A 22,237-nucleotide genomic window follows, 5' to 3' on the forward strand; every position below is an offset into this window, starting at 1 on the left:
ATTTCACGAGATTACGCACCGAACAACGAAAAATCACAATTTTTAAGTTTTTCGGGCATTCTAAGGTGTATATATAACAAAAATAAGAAGATAGGAGACAGCCGTTAGAGAATACTCAAAAAACACCATTGAAACCTACTCTGAAGCAAATATTTGTCAAGATTAAAGATTCCAAGTTGATTTCTTAGGAAGTTATCATGATTTTCTTTAATTCTTCCGGTTATATTGTATCTTGAATGTTTTTATTTTCAAGTATGAACTAATTTTCTAAAAACCTAGGCGAGATGAACTTATGATGGATTCTATTGTTTGATTTTTTATTTTACGCAATAAATACTTAATTTCTTGTTCTCAATTATGTGTGTTTAATTCTTGGTTTAATATTTCTAGATTATTAATCCGTGTTCAATGTGCTTAATTGGTGGTTGAATAGATCCTATTTAAGAGTAGATTTTGCTTAATTGAGTGGAGTTACATGCAATCCTAGAAATAAGACAACTCTATCGAATTAGAGTCAAATCTAATAGGTGAATTTAGAGCACGGGTTAATGCGATAATAAGGGTTTTAATTAGAAAAAATTCAATTAATCAACCTAGAGTGGATTACTCTTATGCTCGAAAGAGATATTAGCATAATTTAGGGATTTCTAGGGATCAAGACACTAAGTAAAGAAATTGCACAATTTAGATTTATAGTGACAGATGAAATCTAGGACAATTCAATTAATCAACTAGTTGTGTCATCTAACATTAATTTAGTATGACTAAACTTGATCAAATATAATCAAACTAGCTTTCCTCCTCACAAAAACAATCTACATACCATTCAACCTTTTTCTTTCACAATTCATATATCTTGAAATTAGGATAAAATACACTAGTAGTTGTCTAATTATTTAATTTTATCTTTTTTAGTCACCAATTAACTAATATAAATATAAAAATATCCAAAATTTTAATATAATTGAGTGACAAAAAAATTATTAATAATTTAATAAATATTTTTGTTATTTTTTTAAGACTTAAGTGACCAAAATAATTTTTAATAATTAAGTGATTATTTTCCCAAAAATTAAAATAGGTGAGATGGTGTCATAAAAATCCCCAGAGCAGGCATGGTGCAACCCATCCCTCACGTGCAGTCAACCTGGTATAGCCGGTCACAATCTCTACCTAAATAGCTACAACATTAATATCTGTATTTATGAGATTCCTTTCTATTTTTTCCAAACCAAAAGGCCAGTTCAGAAATTGTTGGTCAAAACAAAACCCTTAATAAATATGTGATTGTGAACCCCTTCTACCTTTTTTGTTTTACATTAAAATATTTATAAAAATTTCCTTTACTTTAGCCAATCGGTCAAGAAAATAATTTAAACATCATTTTTAAAGAAAGTAATAATATTATTTTTTTCATTATTTTTATATAAAATATTTAATTAAAATCTAAAACATAAAAAAAAACCTCAAATATTTAGGAATTAAATCTAAAATTGATTAAGATTTATTAATAACTAATTTTCCACTTCATTTATAATTTAATTATTAAATAAATCTTTTGTAATTATATTTTTAAAATAAATTCTTTTCCACCCTCATAGTAGGGGTGGCATAAGAGCTGTTAATTCAGTAGGGGAGCAACAAAAGCACTTTTATATTCAATTTTAACATGCATATAAAATTTGCTTTAAAAATCATACATATAAAATAGAAATAATATTTCAAACATTGTGAGCGTAATTTTTAAACTTCATAAGTAGAGTAAAGGAGTTGACAAATGTCCTATAGAGGCATAGTAAATATTAAAAAATAAATATGTAAAAAAAGAGACACATTGTAATTTTTTAAGGTTGTTTATAAAATAAATAAAAAAAGTATTTGCTTGTGTACCAAATGCTAACCCTATAAAATATAGGGTACAAATGTTATTTAACATAAAACTTTAAATATCTATATTCTTATTTATATGATTAAGTTGGTGTCATAAATTAACTTAGCATCAACTCAATCAAGAAAAGTACTAAAAAAATAATATTTTAAGCCTAATAAAGATTATTATAGAGAATTTTTTTTGTATTTCATACGTTTATATAAAATAAATATTTTTTTGTGAAAATAAAAAATAACTTAAAATTAGAAAAATATGTAAATAATAGAATTTGAAATTTGAATTTAAAATTTTGTCATTTCGTCCAAAGCCTTGTCATGATATTATATGAAGTTCTTACATTAAATTTTGTTTTTCATTTACTTTGTGTTCTATGTATTTATATTTTTAGTGTTAATATATATTTTGCTCCCTAAATTTATCCATTTGTACTTAGTTAATACCTTTTTTTTTTGGAAACTTGTATTTTGTGGTTCTGTCACACAGTTATGGTATCTTTGTACTTATATCATTAGTTTGTGCTAATGTAACATTCACAACCAATCATGCGGTGACATGTGTTATTCTCTCAACATGTCATGTGGCAAACATAAATAAAAAAATTCCTTAAAATATATAAATTAGATAAAATATCAATGGCGCTTGGCATGCTGAGAAGTTGTTACATGTCATTGCTTGATTGGCTATTAATGTTATGTCAGCACAAACTAACAGTGTTAATGTCGAAGTATCAAATTGTGTGATGGAATACGAATTTAAATACCAAATAGGTTCAAAAAATTAGGTACCAATTAGGTACAAATGGACAAATTCAATGGGGAAAAATATATATTAACTCATATTTTTATTATAAATCCCTTAATTGAGTTAATGTCACATGTTAACCAATATCAATTCAATTGAGAAAAAATTAATATACTCTTTTTAATGATAATTAATATAATTGTGATGATGCTTTTATCCTTTTTCTACTTTTATATAATCTTTAAATGAGAGATTAATATAACGGAAAACCTCTATTAAATGATTCTATAATCAATTGGGCTTTTGTTAAACAAATCAATTAAGCCCTCAATTGAGAACAACATCTAATTGAACCCTTAATCGAATATAAAAACCAACTTCCATGTAAGCCTTTGATGGTCAGTATGTTTCCCATGTGGCACATTAGGATTGTGCCACATGGCAAAAGCTGGTAAATTTTCTTTAAAAATTATTTAAAATTTTAAAAATATAACAATTTTTAAAAATTAAAAATTTTAGAATTTTAAATTTTAAAAATTATAAAAATTACAAAAAGTTATTTTTAAAATAAGAGAATATTAAATATTATATAAAATTATGAAAATGTAACAAATTATTAAAAAATTAAAAATGTTAAAAAAATTAAAATAAAAATTATTATAGAAATATAAAAATAAATTAAAATTATATGAGGAGAACATAAAACTTGAAATTTGTGCACATGAAAGCGATATTAATATTTTGATTGAAATAGAAGAAATTATTAAAGTAACGGGTGTAAAGTGGTTGATGGAAATGCAGATTAGGGTCCGTTTGTTTATATGTAAAAGGTTTTATAGAAAATATTTTCTACATTTTTCTGTGTTTGTTTCACAAAAAATAGTTTGGTCAACAAAAAATGACTTACAGGCCAAGATAAAATAAACCATTTTTTCCTGTAAAATGATTTACTCTTTTGAAAAACGTAAGTTATTTTTCGGAAAAGAGTTCATCTATAGATAATTTTATTTTTTATAAAAATTAACTTAAATCAAACTTAATATTATTATATTAATAATAATTTTTATTTTTATTTTTAAAAATATTTAAAATATTATATTTTTCAATATTATTAAACATACATATTTAATTATTTATATTTAGTCATATAATAAATTATTAATATAATAAATATAATTTATTATTTTAATAAATTATTTAATATTTCAATTTTATTTTAATAATAAATTTTAAAAATAATAATTTTAAATAATATTATTCACATATTATTGAAAATATTCAATATTAATATTTTAATAATAAATATTTATTGCAATTATAAATATATTAATAATAAATGTTTTGTAGTATAAAGGTTAAAATATATCATAAGTTTATGTACACTTCATTGATTTGTAATTTAGTCTTTGTACTTTTATTTTCAAGAATTTAGTCCCTTTACTTTTCAAATTTGAAAATCAAGTCCAATTGTTGACATCGTTAAATTTTTTTGTCAATTTTGTTGATGTCACATTTTTAAATAAAAATACTTACTTAGTAGTCATGTAATTAAAAAAATGACGTTGTAATGAATCTGAATTTAACATAATATTTTTAATATATGCAAAAATAATGTAAAATATAAAATTATTGATAAAAATAAATTCAATTAAACAATGAAAAAAATAAGAAAATCTCAAATGTATGTTTGTTTAATTGAAAACAACTTTTATGAAATACTTTTAAGAAATCTACCAAATAATAGAAAATATTAGCTTTTTCAGAAATTATTTTCTAAAAGTCATTTTCAGTGAAACAAACGGAACCTTAGTCTTCTATTATGTTGTCATTGCAGCAAACGTTGCTAAGTGACAAGATGGAAGCTTCAAACTGGATTCAGATTAAGGGTATAATTTGTTTTATAAATTTATACTTAATATTTTTAAAGTTTTAAAATATTCCTTTTATAATATGTTATATTTTTCATAATTTTATCTAACTTTTCCATTTTTAACCATTTTTATTTCTAAATATATTTTCGTAATGTTATAATTTTTATGTTTTTTAAATATTTTAAAAAGACTATTAAATTAAGTTTGTCACGTAGCACAATCCTAACTTGTCATATGGTGAACATAATGGTTGTCAAGAGTTTACATGAAAGTTGGTTTTTTGATGACTTAATTGATTGTTTATATTCGATTAAGGGTTCAATTAATTATTGACTTATTTTACAAGGTTTTTTTTTGTTATATTAAGCCTTAAATGGTAATTGAGTAGTTGGTTTTACTAAAAATATTGGATCCTGTCCTATTATTAATGTTGAGCTTTGGAGTATACTTGAGGGTCTCCATGTATATTGGAATTTAGGCTTGAAACAGGTAGTTCTTGAGATGGATAGTGTTGCAACCATCCAATTGATTCAAGCCATTTCAAGTGAGCACCATCATTTAATAGTACTACGAGCTATCAAAGGGTTACTTTAACTATCTTGGACGATTCAGATTATAAATGTTTTTAGAGAGGGCAACAAGATATCTGATAGATTGGCATTAATATTGTCTTCAAGGCCTTTAGGTAAATATAATTTCATGCAATCATCGGATGAAGTTCTACAATTGCTGCCTGATGATAAATCTGGCATGGTTTGGCCTTGCCTAGTTTAGTTGTGATTTTATCTTTCTTGTACCCAAAAAAATAAGCATATCTAAGAATCAATTATGTGTTTAATAATATTTATATAACAGTTCTTCTTTATCATTCCACCAATAATCATAATTGTATAAAAAAAATTTTATAAAATATTTCTTTCACCTAGATGTGACATAATTTATTTTTAATTGAATTATCTTTAAAATAAATTTAGAGTTATTTAATTTATTAAAACTAACCATGTAAATGCAATTATTTTCTCCCTTTTTATTTTTTATTTTGTGTTTTCTTTATATTCGTTTTACTATTCATGTTCGGGGTTTATGGTTATTTCTCCTAATAATATTGTTTTCAAAATTTGAACTTGCTTTCTCTCCATAAAAATAAATATCTTGGCTGGAACATCAATATATGAAATAAAAAATGTAGGTAGAACAAGATTTTTGTAAGAAAATGAAATCTTAATTTAGTTGTATTAAGATTTTTGTGGCATCGGATATTAGGAATTTATGTGAGAAACTATCAAATGTCAAAACATCAAATTACATCGTTCAATCAACTTATATTTAATATACTGTCGGTCTATAAATACATACACCATAATAAATCACATAATTCCATTTTTTAAAATTAAAATATAATAATTTAGTAGGGACCACTTAACAGTCAGTAGGCGGTCATAGTCATGCATTACTGGTTTTAGCCGGTGACCATGTTAGTATAAAAAAAAGGAGTAATTGGCTTTGTTGTTCATGGCATAGAATTTGCTGCTTAGCTTATACCTTTCTCTTCTCTTTGGTTTTGTGGCAATGTATATTTTCTTTTCTTTGTATAAATATTTTACTTCTAAAAATCAAATTATATTTTTTCCTGTTTCTCAGTGATTTCAAAGAGATCCATTTCAGTGATTTTAACCTAAGAACTTGAATAAATTCCCCTCATTTTTCTTTTCTATAAATCATAATATATATTTCAAGGAAGTAAATATAGATTGTGAAAATGAAAAAAGGCATTGCAGCTAAGTTCTTGTAGGTAGGTGAGTCACAATATGTACATGATTAATTTCTTTGTTACAAGTATTAATATGCTAATATAATTATAGACATTGCATTATTTTATTTCTTTTATGAAAAAAGGATGGTTGAAACTTGAAAGTTTAGTTTCCATGAAGTTAGTTGAACTATATGTCTTATTCGCTTTCCTTCTTCATCTAATTTTTATACCTTTTCACCTTCTCTTGTTGCCTTTGAGAAGTATGTTTATATATATATATATATTCAAGGATATGTGATTATGATTAATATAAATAGATCATTAATTTGCATGCATATAATATGCACATGCATATTTTTATGTATATATATAGATGTTAAGATAACATGAATCTATATGGCTAATATTTGTTTGTTTGTTTTTTAAGAGTCGATATAGCTAATGTTAGTATTAATTATTTTCTTTTTCACTTGTTTTGATTAAGATTCTGATGATAAATATGCATGTGACAGTGTAGCAGATGATGAGGTGAAATCATGCATGGTGGAAGAATATAGGAAGAGCAGCATGTCATATATATATAGATATATATATGTTGACAGAAGAGAGAGAGCACAAGCCAGGATCTGCAAAAAGAGTGTTTGCTTTTGTTGGAAGTGTGCTTTCTCTTCTTCTGTCACCATTTCTCTAACTCTATCATATTCCCTGCTATATCATCCCTTAATTTCACATCCAAATCACATGCTGTAATTTCTTCTTCACCCTTCTCTTTTATGTTGTTCCTTATCTCTGTGCATACATACATACATACATACATACGTATGTACGTACGTACATACATACATATGAGAATACATGACAGAAAGTATAATAACAAAAGAAACTGAAAAGTTTTTAACTCTAGAAAGATAGGGGAATGGAACAAGGCTTTTTGAGATGCTTTCTTGCATGAAATAAACCGTTGGATTATTTTGAAATGCCTCTCAAAATTCAATATATATATATAGTAGTTTCACTACCAATTTAGAATTAACATTTACCTTATCTCTGATCATTACATCATTCTGTCTGATTATGCATTAAGAACAAGAGTCCGTATATAGCTAATGAGTGCTCCACTAACATGAACCCATATGATATATAGTAAGACTAAAAGATTAATGTGAGAGGGTTTCTTTGTACCCTTGGTGAAGAATCTCAATTAGATTTATCATTCAACTAAGAAACCCATTTGGCTATATATGGGCTTTAACCAGCCCCCAAAAGCATGTTAGAACCTTGATAAAGTAATCCATGATTAATGAAAATCACCTTTTAGACTTAAAAAGGTTCTACATTTCTAGCATTACGTGCTATGTTTGTTTGAATGCATCAGAAAATATTCATTGCACCACCTTTGATATCGATTCTTTATGTTATCAGTTCCAAGTACAGGAAACTCAAAAGATATTCTAAACACCCCTTTTTTTAATCTTTGTTTCCGGTGATGGTTGGATGTGATGAGGGATTGGATGGAGGTGCACCAGCAAGGAAACATCATTCAAATCAGTTAGATGGAACATCAATACCCAAAATACTTTACTGTAACATGGATCCAAAGGCCGAGACTTGTCACATGGGCAGCTGAAATTGCCTTAACTCTATCACATAAACCTCTGCAAGGGAAAGAAGTATGAAGGTTGACAGTGATACTGAGAGTAAAGAGTAGTCCCTTGATTCCCTGTTTGTTTGTATATTGATATCTTCTTCTGCAGAAATTTGCTTTAGTTTGAATAAAGTTTGCTTCCACTTGTTTCATTATCATTTTGCTTTTAAATGAAACATTTAGGTTGCTTTCATGGGTTTGCATAGGCATTATAAATGAAGAGAGATCAGAACTGGAAATTGACCTATAAATAGAAGTTTTAAGGAAAATGATGGGGTAACTTACTATTGCCTGTTGATGATTTAATGTGCTATATATGATTGTTGCAGGTTGGATTCTTTATAGTACTAACATTGTATTAAATACTATATGACTATTCACCATTTCCCTTGAAAACTACTATATATAGTAACTTTAAATAGTGTTTTTAGGCTACTTTTATGGTATTTGCCAGCAACATATGAACAATATGCGAGTCAGTCCTCAATTTGGGGACTTAAATGTAAAGAGAGCCCCATAACAGTGTGACTGTGAATAGAGTCAAATTTTATATCGGTAAAGATAGCTAACAATGGCGGATGACAGCAAGGGAACATGTCAGAACTTTGTAAATTTATCTTCAGATTACAGCAGAGACCACATAGTTCAATGCAGTACTTTTGAACTCACACTAATGAACTCCTAGTCTCAGATTAGCACTGAAATGAAGTAATATTATAATGATGGTCTAAGCACAAATGAAAGAATCAAACAATCAATGAATTTTGTATCCAACTCGTATCAGCTTTGAGTTGTTTTGCTTTCTTCATCATCTGAAACAATGTCCTCAACAGTTAAGCTACAAGAGAAAGTGAGACTCGGTTTCATCTTCGGCACGGCTATTGGATCCGCCTCATTGTTAAGGATCTGAAGGATTCTCCTGATTGAAGGCCTCTCAGCACTATCAGGGTGTGCACAGCTCAAACCTACAAGCAACAACTTCCTCATTTCTTCCTCATTGAAATCCCCTTTCAACCTTTTATCAGCTGCATCAATGATCCTTCCCTCACCAAGCAAGCCCCACACCCAGTCAATCAAATTCACCATTTTCTGGCTGTTTACTTCCCTCTCTATCGGCCTTCTACCACAAGCTACTTCAAGAATAACGACACCGTAGCTGAAAACATCAGTTTTCTCGGTTGCTTTCCCGTACTGAAGATATTCAGGGGCAAGGTAGCCCATGGTGCCAGCAGTAAGTGTTGAAACAGGACTCTTGTCATGATCCATCAGCCTTGCCAATCCGAAATCACCAAGTCTTGGATTAAAGTTGCCATCAAGCATTATATTACTTGTCTTTATGTCTCTGTGAATGACTTGTTGTTCACATTCTTGGTGCAGGTAAGCTAAGACAGAGGCCAATCCGACAGCAATATTTTGTCTATGGGACCATGTCAGCAATAAGCCATTCTCAGGGTGTTGATGAAGCAGGGTATCAAGGCTTCCATTAGGCATAAACTCATAAACAAGCAACAATTCACCTTTCTCAGCACACCAACCTTGTAGCTGAACCAGATTCTTGTGCCTCAAACCAGCCATGATAGACAATTCAGCAAGGAACTCGGTTTTACATTCACGGGAGTGTTTTGATCTTTTCACCGCACTAACACACCCCGAAGAGACGAAGATGGCCTTGTAAACATTCCCGAACGCACCCCGCCCTATGATTCTACTTGAGTGAAAGCCTCTTGTGGCTGCATACAGTTCTTTGTAACTAAACTCCCTAGGCCCTGCCAAAATCTCTGCTTTCAGATTCTTTTCTATTCTCATATCCTTCCATTTCTTCACTGATACATAACCGAAAACAGCAAGCACGACAAAAAAGAAGGCTGGACCGGCAATCCCAAGTCCTAAACCAAGCCTCTTGTGGTGTCTATTGGTAGAATTTGATGCAGGAACAACTGATGGTACTGTGACTGAACTACCGGATACATTATGAGGATGTGATCTTGGTCTCACGGGAAGGAAACCAAAAGTCTTGAAACTCCAATTCTCAATCGAGTGAATGCCCGTACTCCCTTCTGTTGATGCTGAAAACCCAACAAACACGTACTCTTTAAGGTATCCAGACAAATCAATATCCACAGAAAACAATGGTGTTTGAGGCTTTACAGTTGAATAACTCAAGAAAACATTCAAGACCCTCAAATCATTCTTGTAAACAATCCAAGCAGTGATCAAATTCCCACTCTTCAAATCGATATCTTGCAACAATGCATCAGTAGCCTTGATTGAATTGAGGGAGTTAACATCCAAACCGACATGATTGTCATTGGAATCATTGAACCGAGTATCAAGCTTGGTATCAAACTCAATGGCTAAAAACTTGTTCTTGGCCAAAACTAAAGAATTAGCAAGACCAAGATACGCACCTGAACTCCCAAGGGTTTGGTTATCAGGTGAAAGAAAGAAGGTTAAACCATCACCGAAAGTGGTGGGGTCGACACTGTTGATGGTAAAAGAGAAAGTGGTGGAGAAAGAAGCAGTGATATTGGAATCTTGATCGAGAAAATGAATTGGGTGGTTGTAGATGAGAGTACCTGAGCTGGAAGAAGGAACAGCAGTCTCCCTGGTTAGGCCTATAACGCCATTTTTAAGATGAGAATCACCAAGGAGAGTGAGGTTCCTAACAGTGAAGAATGGGAAATTAAAGCTGGTACTTTCAGCTAAGATTATAAATGGGGAATCGAAGGTGAAGAGGAGGGGAAAGAGAAACAGCAAGAAAACAAGAAGGTTTCTTGGTGGCATTGTTTTGATATCACAGATTCTTGGTTTGGAAGAAATACAAATACCCAGACTCCCAAAGTGGAATGTAAATGTGAATTTGATGATGCTAAGTTATAAAAAAAGTTAAAGCTTTTTGCAAAGGAATTTAATGAGAAATGGAGAAAAAGTGGGGGGAAATAGGCGCCTGTGAGCTTTTGAAAGAATCCTATTTTCTTCTTATACTTTAATAATGGAAATGTAACGGTTAGAAAGATCGATGTTGATTGGATTTGGCCATGGGTTTTAGATGATTAAGGGCAATGAGGGACAGAAAGGTCTATTTCTTCTCTCACACCTTTTACTCTTTTAAATTTCGAAACTTAGTCCCTACGCTTTTGTTTAAACCTACTACTACTACATGCAATACATCCATCCAATCAGAAGAATCAATCAAACCATTATAAATATAAACCGACAGGAATAATAATCGGAACATATCCCACATATTAAAATTTAAATCTAAAAGGAAAACTCATACATGCATAAATTAAAATTCAATTAATTGCTCATTTGAATTCATATTATCAATTATATTTAAATTTGATAATAATAATAAAAAGTGCCAACATCACATCACATAAATAAACTGGACAGAAATGACAATGAGAGTTGGACGTGTGTGTGTACTTTTCTTATGGGGTTTCAAAAGTGACCCTTTTTAAGGTAGGTGCGCGGGTAGAATTATTAATATTAGATATTTCATGAAAAACCTTTAAATATTATATAACATACAAATGTTAATTTTTTATTATTACAAAGTTTTAAATTGAACACTACTCTTAAATTACAGCAGCATCACTACTCAATCTATATAAATATAAAATATTTTTATGATTAAATACAAAACATACACAAGAAATAGGACTTGTCTGTAAAACTATGCTAAGACAAATCACGTGAATGATTCCCTTATTCTTTTTAAAGCCAACTTCAGATTTGACCCAATCATGATGGATAGGCTGACCGACCCTAATATAAAAAAATTGATGGGATTTCCAATGTGGAATTTGATGCTTAAATGAATTTTAAAGATGAATATATAAATATGTAAACATTTATAAGAATGTAGGAAAGTTTTTAGTATAGAAATTAATATCATGATTAAAAAATTAAATATAAATGTTATTATGAGAGTAGTTTATATTTTTTTAATAAGTTTGTAATTGTTTTTAAAAATGGATGAGTAGTTAAGTTAGAAATTTTTAAATGATGTCTCTAGTTACAGAATCTCATAGAAGTCTTTAGGCGAAACATAGTTTCCCCAGGTGGCACACTATGAGTATGCATGGAACCATTTAGCTTGAGACGTGGTGAGGAGCTGCCATGCATGCGAGGTTGACATTTGCCTTACACGTGTTTCTTTCCTTGGCTCAAAATTAAATCTTTCTACTTAAAATTTCAATTTTCGGCTCAAGGAAAATAAATAAGGAGACAAATCAGAATAATGCAACAAAATGTGTATTAGAAGTCTTAAAATGAAGGGGATATAAAAACAAGTAACTTTAGTTTTTCACGTTTCGAGAGGGTGTTGTTTTTTTTTGTTTTAAGATTCAATTAGTTATATTGATTTTGGAACTGTAGTATTCAGTTAGTGGCAAATGATTCAAAGGTACCTTGAAACTTGAAACTGATGTATAAGTTTTGTTTTTATTCATTTTTACAAAGCTTTAACATTTTGGTATTTTTGTTGTTGCTTTCTCAAATGTAGTTGAGGAAAGTAACCACTACCGATTTTGAAAGCCATTCCAAGGACTTAACTGCAAGCCTATATTTACTTTTTCAGAAAATAAATATATAGAGACTAAATGATACTTTGTTTTTGAGTGATCTTTTTCTCACGCTTGAAGTAAAATGAAATAGCCAACAGATAAGAAAAGAAGGAAAGAAAGAGGCTAAGGTAATACCTAATTTATCTAAAGATTTAATTGTCCATTAAAGAAAATATCAAATTAGGGATTTGGGATCTAACTCTGAAGAAAACAATGTGAATTCGGAGAAATCAAATCAATAATATTGACAAAAGCAAGCCACCCATTTCATGTCAATGAGTTTCGATCAAATCCAAACCTTCACCCCACTAGCCCTGAATGGCCAAATCCAAATTCAAAGCTGCCCACGTCATATAGCCGTTACACAATTAGAAAAATTCTCCACCAACAATGCCCACTTCTTCTAGACCCAATTTAATATGAGTTGAATTGGTCCAACGTGACACTGTTCAGCTCCTTACAACTTAATCAAGTTTTACGTTATTTCAACACCTCCCCTTTTTTTTGTCTGCAAAACTTTTGACAAATTGTTAGTTTATATTAACAAGGAAATTCTTAATAAATATTACAAAACATGGGACCCAAAAAATAAATATTAAAAAAGCAGGTACATAATAATGATCGGAAAATATCATATTTGAAAAAAATATTTAACAAGAATATCAAAAATCATCTAATAGTAAAGACAAATGGTTTCTTTTTGAATGTTCCGACATTAGTATGTAAAGTTATCTTTTATTTATAAACAATTGAATATAAATGTTCGTTTATATGAACACATGATAAAAAGTCATTGAAGGTGAATCTTATATAATGGACTCATGGAAAGAAATATTTATCATTTCAAATGTGATTTAGATTCGAGTCGTATTAATTATGTTTATTGTTCGAAACTTTATCCTATTATTGTAACTCACTAATTAAAGAAAAACATCAAATGGGATGGAGGAAATCTGTTCGCAAAGTCCCCTACGATATAAGTGTATATCAGTTATTACCTAAAATAATTATATTAATCAATCATAATTTAAAGTTATCTAATGATTCATCAGAATATCACATACAGCCCTCTTTAGAATAATTGTAATACAATTAACCGATCCTGATTTAAAGTCATGTAGAGTTTATCAAAATATGACGTGAAGCCCACACTTTAGTAGTGGATCCTACATATAACTTTTAAATATGCTTGGATAATTACAATATCATATTTAAAAAATTAATAGAAATTATCCCTTAAATTTATAAGCGTGTTACCTGAGGATGAGGGAGTGAGAACTAGTACAAAATGTAATTTTGATCTACTTTGTCTGCAGCTTCAATGGCTGTGTTATTGACTTGATATTAATATTATATCATTAAACAATAAACAGTAAGAGAGATTAGACAGCATCCATTAACATTGAAATTGGAAACTTTCAGCTCTAATCAGTAATCACCTGCTTCTTACTCTTCCGAGGTGTCTCTCGCTATTCACTCTGCCACATAAATAAAAACTAAGAATTCATTAGGTGGGAGAATTTCAGGGAAAAAAAACATATTTCAAGCTTTAAATTCTTAGCCTTATGGATATTAAGGCCCACGAACAAAACTGCGGTCACCAATTGATGAATGAAAAATATCCAGGGAGGATTGGTTTTTATGAATGAAATTTAGGCCTACAAAATAACCAATGCCAGTGAAAAAATGAAGAGATAGTATACCTTTACAATCTGCAAGAGCTGTCACTTAGTTGGCAGAAGATGCTATGGTTTTCAAAACTTTACCATCCAATTTAACTTGCACGATGCTGCTGGAGTTTTCTTGGCAAGAGAACTATGTAGGATAATAATAACTGTTAGTCCGACAGGAAACAACATAGGACAACGATTTACAGTTGGTATGAATAAGCACCTTGAGAAATGCTGCAAAAGCTTTCTGGGGGAAATATTGCTTCTGGATCTAATTTTTGCTGGGAAATGATAGCCCAGGCCACGTGATTTTTACTGCAAAATTCCACAAGAGTCAAACACTAGTTTTCTGGAACAAAGAGCTGAAAACATCTTAAGATGGACTTCAATACTTGTTTCTAGAATGATGAAACTAAGTCACATACCTTACCCATGGAGGAACAAATTTTCTGTTAGGTTCATTTTCATCGTCATCTTCTTCTTCATCATCAGAACCTTTGTAAGGAGAAATATCATAAGATTGTTCAATGGTTATATCTGCATCATTATTCTCACTCGCTTTTGCTCTATCCAAGGTGCTCATTGCCTGACAAAGATTCAATGTACACATGAGGCTCAACTAAAAATTTGACAACCATTCGTAGAAGAAGCAACCAAGAAATGGTTTCACTTAAACTGGTAAAATATAGCAAAATACATAAGCCTTATATAAAGAACAGTAATCCTCTTTTAGTCTTTGATCTTTATGGATTTCACAAAGGCAGAAAAAAAGATGTCTAAGTGATACAAAACAATCCATTTTAAGGTCCTATTAGAAATCTTGAATTTCCATTCCATCAGTTTGTTGCAGCAAAAGCTGAACTCAAACTTATCATAACAATTCTCCTTAAATTGCACTGACATACGAAAATCTCATTGCAGTTGTTGCTTTCTTTTTACATGTTATACCCTGTCAATGTAAACGGAGAGAACACTTAAGCACGTGATCTGTTCATAAGCCTTAACATTGCCCCATCAAACAGCCTTTAAAGATGGTTAACAATAAAGTGACATTGTTTTCAGTTTAATATAGCAGTAGTACTAAGAGGGGCCCTTAAAATTCATTTTATTTAAGCCAAATAAGTATAATTGCTTAAGGGTAGACGAATTTCCAAAATTAAATATCTGAATCTGCTAAATGAATTTTACCTTTGCATGAAAATCTTCACTGGCCGTGCTTGTTTTTACAGCATCAGTAGTTGAAGAAACAGCAGTGCTAATTTCCGTGGCTGACATTTTTCCTTCATTTGTGCCTACTCTTTGCATTTTCTCAAGCTTCAATGCTTCACCATTAGGAACCTTTATTGTTTGTGCTCTCTCATCCTACAGCAGAAGTTCGCAATTAATGCCATTTTGCAGAAAGAAGGTCCTTAAAAAAACCCTTCTATACAGCATAAGGAAGTTTACCGGGGCTTGGCACTTCTTTTCTTTGCCATCTTTCTTTGAACATAAATTGTCTTCAGGAGCACATCGCTGCCTCCGTGCTTCTTCAATACGCTTTCTTTTTCTCTCTTTCTCCAATCTTTCTTCTTCTTCCCTCAGTCGTTTCTTAGCAGCCATATCAGCCTCTTTTTTCTTTCGTTCTTCTTTCTTTTTCTTCTCAAGCTCCAACTGCCTCAAGTTTTCTTGCTCCAACCTCACTCGTTCAAGTTTCAGTGCCTCCTTTTTCATCTTGCGATCATTTTCTTTCTTTTCAGCAAGTTTCTTTGCAGCTTCAGCGGCCTCCAGAGCCTTCACTTTAACATCCCTCTTCCCTATAAGGAATTACATATAACTTAAAGCATCAGCATAATCCATAGGTAAGATAGTAACATACATTTTCAAGAATGCTGGGGAATAATGACAAAAAAAGAATGGCTCCAGAAGAAATGAGTGAATGGTTACCAGTAGCAATGGAAGCTGCTTGTTTTTGCTGAACAAGTGGAATAAATGAAGTTACATTTGAAACTATATTATTTAGCTTCAACTCCTTTTCTGAGAAACTTGGCCCACCTTTTCTTGGATTGGTTTTCTGAGATAATTTTGGTTTACTGAACTTATAACGAAGTGATTCACTTGCCCTTTTGGTAGTGGTCATCCCTGGTCCTATACTGCAGTTCTCTTTCGACTTATTTATATCTCTCCTCTTTGTGGCATTCTGTTTTTCAACCTTTTGCTTGATACCATTCTCAGTCCCAATGAAGCTGTAGGCTGTGTTCACAGAGTCCAGGCTATCTCTAACATGAAATATTTCAGCTCCAGAAACTGATGGAGCATTTGGGCATTCCATAATCTCAGCAAGTGGTACCCTTTTGGCAGAGCAAGTCAATCGTTTCGATGCAGTGCCTTCCTGAAAGTGAATTGCGTCAACCACCTCTTCCGTGTTCTCATTTTCTTCATTAATGCAGGGCAGCTCTAGCTTTAGGCTACCTCGCTTCTCTGAACTGTCAGAGTTTGATGTGATTCTATCCCAAAACTTGCCAACTGGAGAAAGATAAGGATTCTTCACATTTCCGATAAGTTGAGAACTAGACAATGGCAAACAATCAGAAAAGCATCCTCCAAGAAGTGCATGGTTTGTTTCCTCAGCAAAGCAACTACTGCTAATTTTAAGGTGACTACTATCACTGTTTTCAGGAAAAGTGCTTCTCGGATCCATGCATTCTAGAAGTCCATTAGGAACAGATTGGCAAAGACTAGTTACACAGTTTGTTTCCTCACCAAAGCAACTACTGCTAACTTTAAGGTGACTTTTTCTATCATCGCTTTTAGGAAGAGTGCTCCTCAGATCCATGCATTCTAGAAGTCCTTTAGGAACAGATTGGTAAAGACCAGTTGCTTGGTGCATTCTACATGTGGTTGGAAATTGGGGCAGTGGGGTATGGGTGCAAGCAGATTTACAAAGCTGCTCTAGAAGGCTAGCCCGTTCTATTGTAGGATTTGAAAGGTGCAATTTTTCGAAGCCAATGCCTTCTCCACCATTACATATTTGCTTATCTTCTGTCTGAATAATGAACCCCTCAAGTTCTGGTCTGCTTTGATCAGCACTGATAAAACCTCTAGGTGGTCGACAAGGAGAACTAATGAGAAAAGTTGAAAACTCACCATCTTCTCCTAGATGACATTTGCTTTCTTTCTTGCTCCTTTCATCACAAGCCAAATGTTCAATATTTGCAAAGTCAGAGTTGTCCCCAACATTCAATATAATTTGGTTCTCATCTGCAGTGCATTTCCTTGTTGAATCAAACATGATGCTGGATGGATATACTGTTCCTGGTGCATCCTCTGATTGATCAAAATTTTCAAGGTTCGCTAGGGGTGAACTTGAGACAGAAGCCACATCAAATTGTTTATGGATAAAATTGGAAGGGGTGTTTTCACTTCTGCCCCTCTCATTTCGATTATATTTCCCCTGGCAACACAGCAATAAGACACTCACTAAGCTAAAGTGTTCAATTTCCAGTAGGAATGTAACCTGTGCAATTTATAAATACATGTTCCACATATTATGCTACTTATGAACAACTGAGCAATATGCTACCTTCTGAATAACTGAATTCAAAATAATGTAAGCAATTTGCAAGACATGAGAAATTGAGATAAATTAGAAGAGAGATTGAGAAGAAAGCTAGAGAAATCAATGGCAGCCATCTATTGGGATTATATATAATTGCAAGTCAAAGCTTAACTGCTGTCCTGATGGCTTGGAATTGCAAGTGAAATCCTTTGCCTCCTAAAGTTTTTTACACTCGGAATAGCCACTTAAGATGCAGTATTACATTGAAATAAACAATTAAGTTTAGCTTAATCAATTGTTTTCTAGATAAAATTTAGTGAAAGTGTAAGCATTTTTTATGGTATGAAAAGAGGTATAAGACATCACTATCACACGGGAAGTCCTAGATATTAATATGGAAATGAATTAAACTAGAGGAAGATTTAGATCCACACATTGTGTAGCATACCCCATTTTGTTCTTCATCAACTAGGAGCTTAGCGTTTAACTGCATAGCATCTTCCTCCTGGGACATAAAAGAAGTTCTGAGATTTAGATAGCTTAGGATTATATCATAGAAAATAAACCCAGTAAATCACCTCAAGTACTTTACCTTCAAGTTTAATGACAAAGACAGGGAATTACATTGTTGACCATCAACCTTCCTCCGTTTATGAGACCATGATCCCTCCACGTGGGATCTAGAATGCTTACCTAGTCGTATGGACTGAACTGCAACCTTGTCACTTGATTTTGCATGTTTTTGATCTAGAACTGAACCTGTGTCACCAGCAATACATCTTCCCATTGCGACTTCATCTTGATTTTGAGGACTGGACTCCATTTTCTCTTTCAGAGACTGACCCGTTGTTTCTTCAAACAATGCAGCACAAGGATGTCCAAATGCATCAATGGTACTTGCATCTCCTACCCTTAGCAGGGGAGGGCTACAAATAGGAGGACCACCGCATAAATCAGTATTAAAATTAAGATGACTAGTTTCTCGGACCATGATTACAGATTTTGCTTCTTCAACCTTCCCATTATCCTTCTCAAAGAGATAATCCATCCCTGACTCAACATCTATGTTAGATCCTGCCCCATCCTGTAGTAAGTTTTTATGCAAAGCTTCATAACAAACTTTAGAGGTAGTTGGAAGATCTTCCATGAAAGTTTTCTGTTCAGAGATTTCAATGCTTTCAGGTACAGTACTTGTTACAACATCACTACAAAACCTCAGGTGTGCCTTTTACTGAGGACAAAACATTTAAATTGGAAATTCTACCACCAGATGTCTTGCTAAAAGCTGTTTCAGACGGTTTCTCTTCTTTGCTAAAATCCTCTTGCTTCTCTGGCAACTGCCGTTCATGGGATGAGTTGTATGTTTCTTGGTAGTGAACAGAAGTTACTTCATCCAGATTATCTGCACAAGGAAATGGTGTAAGAGAACTTTTATCCAACGAGTTGATCATGTTTTCACTCTTCAATAAAAGACTAGAAGCTTCCTTCACAGTGCAGTCTCCCAAATCAATAAAATCAAGTTGCTTGGGCAACACCTTAATAGCAGATGAAGACTGCTGACTTTTTCCTATGACTTCCAACTCAACTCCTTCATACCTATTCAATGACTTTATAAGAGAAGGATTGTTACCACCATCCAAGTTAGAGGCAGAACTAGCTGAAGCCTCAACTAACTCACCAGAATTTGCATCAGTTTCAGCAACAAATGCATCACATTGATTCAATTCAGCAAGACCACTACCATCAATACAAGGCAAAGAATCTACTTGAGTACCAGAACTAAGTTCAACCCCTTCAGACCTCTCTGATGACTTTGCATATAGGAACTGGTTGGAAGATGTTGATTTGGATTGTCTAACTTTATTCTCCAGAGTATTAGAGGAATCGAGTTTAAACAACTTTGCACTATGATTAGGTCTTGACCCGGTACTACCATCATTATATTGATCTACAACATCATTCTCCATTGTTTGGTATTGGCTAGAACTTCTGGATCTTGTTAATCTACCTTGATAAACATTGTTGCCCCTTTCCTTGCTTCGGTGGTCTCTTGCTTTCCTAGAACCACATGTTTCATTGGAAATAACAGTAGGCCTTACCAATGCCAACGACTTATCAACAACATCAGGCTGTGCCTTTGATCTGCTGATGCATTCTATAAGCATATTTTTGTCACATGTTGCACCTTCAGAAGGTTTGCCTACACACAAAAGCCCATCTACAGAATTTGGAGACCGGACAGAACTTCTAGATCTTGTGACCCTACCAGAATAAATACTTCCACCCCTTTCCTTGCTCGGGTATTGATCTCTTTCTTGCTTCGCCACTACAAAAGTAACAACATTCTCAACTGATTTGACAAATTGCAATAACTCATCAGCAGCATCAGGCTGTTGTCTTGATTTGTTAATAGATTCTGTAAGCAAAATACCATCCTGCTTTGCAACACAAAAGTTCTTGCCTGCACTTGGAGGACAATTCACAGACATTGGAGGGTGAACGGAACTTCTTGACCTTGTGATACCACCGGAGCAAATATCTTCACCCCTTTCCTGGCTCCAGCATGGACCTCTTGCTTCATTTTTGACTAGACAACTTTCAGTGTTATCAACAGGTTCAGCAACTTTTGGTTCCAAAAACTCATGAGAAACATGATGTGTCCTGATTTGCAGATGGATTCCATAGGTGCCACCTCATACTGCTCAGCAACACAAGAAGTGTTACCTGCACCTGAAGGCCCACCCATGGGCTTGGAAGGTTGGACAGAACTTGATCTTGTGACTCTGCCGGAGTAAAAATATTCACTTCTTTCCTTGCTCCGACATTGCCCTCTTTCTTCCTTTTCCACCTCATAACTCACAACATTATCACCAGATCTGATCAATTCCAACTTATCCACAGGACCAGACATTAAAGATGCAATCTTGGACACTTTGTTTTGACTATTGCAAGCATCATCATTCTTGTCAAAGCTCTCAACGTTTTTGCACACTTTTGCACTGTTTCGATGCTCTAAAGCCCGTTGCCTAGACTTAGATCTCTGGATTCTTGCTAGTGATAAACAAGGGTCAGGACAAATATCTGAGACCATCCCATCTCTACAATCTTGAGGAGATGTAACACTAGGATCCAGCTGATCAGTTTTACCAGAAAGGAACTTATCTAAGCCTTCATTCGAAGCATCAACTCCAACTCCAGAGCATAAAACATGGGGTAATTGTACGTTATCGGTTGTAACAACTGGCTGTTGATACAGAGAACAGTAAGGAATGGAATGTTGTGAATGTGGAAGTAGGAGTCCTGAGATAAGATCATCCGTATTCAACTCTGCAATTAAAAAGAGGACACTTTTTTTTCATTTATAAATCCACTAAAAGGAACTGTTAACAGAATACTAAGAAAATTATTCTAAACCGATTGCTATTAAGTTCAAACATCATAATGCAATCAAGAATTCAAATGAAAAGAAGACTTCGCAAGAAAGGAAATGAAAACAGACAATTTAAAATGGAAAGGACTTTTGTAGCTTTGAAGAAGCAAATTTTGAAAATTAAGATCTTGAAGTCAATGAAACATTCCGTCAACATTTTTAGTGTTAAAAAAACTAAGCATTAAACCAAAAGTATTGAACTAATTAAAAAGGTTAAATAAAGACAGTACTGCTAAATCAATGCTTAATCGAATATTACAATTTGAAAAGCAAAAATAGAAAAGGAATAACTAAGAAGAATTCAAGACGCACTTGCTAAAGAGCACTCCAAATAGATTGTGTACAATAAATCACTAAATCAAAATTATTGAATTAATTAAAAGGTAAATTCAAGACACCATTGCTAATTTAGTGCTTAATCGAATACTATAAAAAAAAGCTTAAAAAAATCAGAAAAGCAATAAATAAGAAGAATGCAAGACGCCAGGTTATGTACAAGAATAAGAAACAGAAGGGGAAAAAAACAAAATACAAGAAATTCATGGATTTCAGTGAAGTGGGATAAAATAGAAGCATTAACAAAGAAACCAAAACCATATTATCTCTTAGATATAGTTGAAATGAATTCAGAATGAACTTCACAAAGCATCAAAATGATAGGGAAAAAGTGAGAAATGTAAAGCTAAAAGAGAAGATTACCGAAGGAAGAAGAGGAGAGGAGCCAAGGCGGAGGAACGAAGCCATCGATGAGACACTTGGAAGCCAGTTGGTGATCGAACAGAAGGATTTGCTGCTTTACGTTATCGATTATTCGATTCTTCCTCTCGAAGATCTGAATCAACACATTCTCTATCGTCGACATTGCTCTTCTTCTTCTTCTTCCTCTTCTTCTTCCTCAATAGCCTAGATTTTCCATTTAAACGTTTTAAGGCCAAAAGAAAATGGAATTTTTATTGATTTGACTTTGAGAGAGAGATACCGGGCTTTACTAGAATTTGAAATTCATGAGGGTGAATTTGATAAATTCTTGAATGTTCAGCGGCAAAGTAGGTATTTCAAACTGAAAGAAACGACGTCGAGTCAAGTCAATTTCACGTTAAGAATACGACGTCGTTACTGTCGCCATAATA

The 22,237-nt window shown here is 32.5% G+C and overlaps 1 protein-coding gene, 1 long non-coding RNA gene and 1 pseudogene across 2 annotated transcripts; 1 reads left to right on the forward strand and 2 right to left on the reverse strand.

Moving 5' to 3' along the window:
- Window positions 1-6,055: 6,055 nt before the first annotated feature.
- On the forward strand, window positions 6,056-8,092 carry LOC121212470 (uncharacterized). Its single transcript, XR_005907702.1, has 2 exons — window positions 6,056-6,516; window positions 6,769-8,092. It is a non-coding gene; the product is annotated as an uncharacterized lncRNA (long non-coding RNA).
- A 404-nt stretch (window positions 8,093-8,496) lies between these two features.
- Window positions 8,497-10,900, reverse strand: LOC107913334 (probable L-type lectin-domain containing receptor kinase S.7). Its single transcript, XM_016841889.2, has one exon. The coding sequence runs from the start codon at window positions 10,683-10,685 to the stop codon at window positions 8,682-8,684; it is 2,004 nt and encodes a 667-aa protein (XP_016697378.1). The 5' UTR covers window positions 10,686-10,900; the 3' UTR covers window positions 8,497-8,681.
- Window positions 10,901-13,729: 2,829 nt separating this feature from the next.
- On the reverse strand, window positions 13,730-22,103 carry LOC107911393 (uncharacterized; annotated as a pseudogene).
- Between the last annotated feature and the right edge of the window lie 134 nt (window positions 22,104-22,237).

The sequence above is a fragment of the Gossypium hirsutum genome, chromosome A13, assembly GCF_007990345.1.
Source record: "Gossypium hirsutum isolate 1008001.06 chromosome A13, Gossypium_hirsutum_v2.1, whole genome shotgun sequence".
NCBI classification, from domain to species: domain Eukaryota; kingdom Viridiplantae; phylum Streptophyta; class Magnoliopsida; order Malvales; family Malvaceae; genus Gossypium; species Gossypium hirsutum.

What these genes read in the sequence shown, in the direction of transcription:
- LOC107913334 (XM_016841889.2), bottom strand. Translation starts at nt 10,685, where the DNA reads ATGCCACCAAGAAACCTTCTTGTTTTCTTGCTGTTTCTCTTTCCCCTC.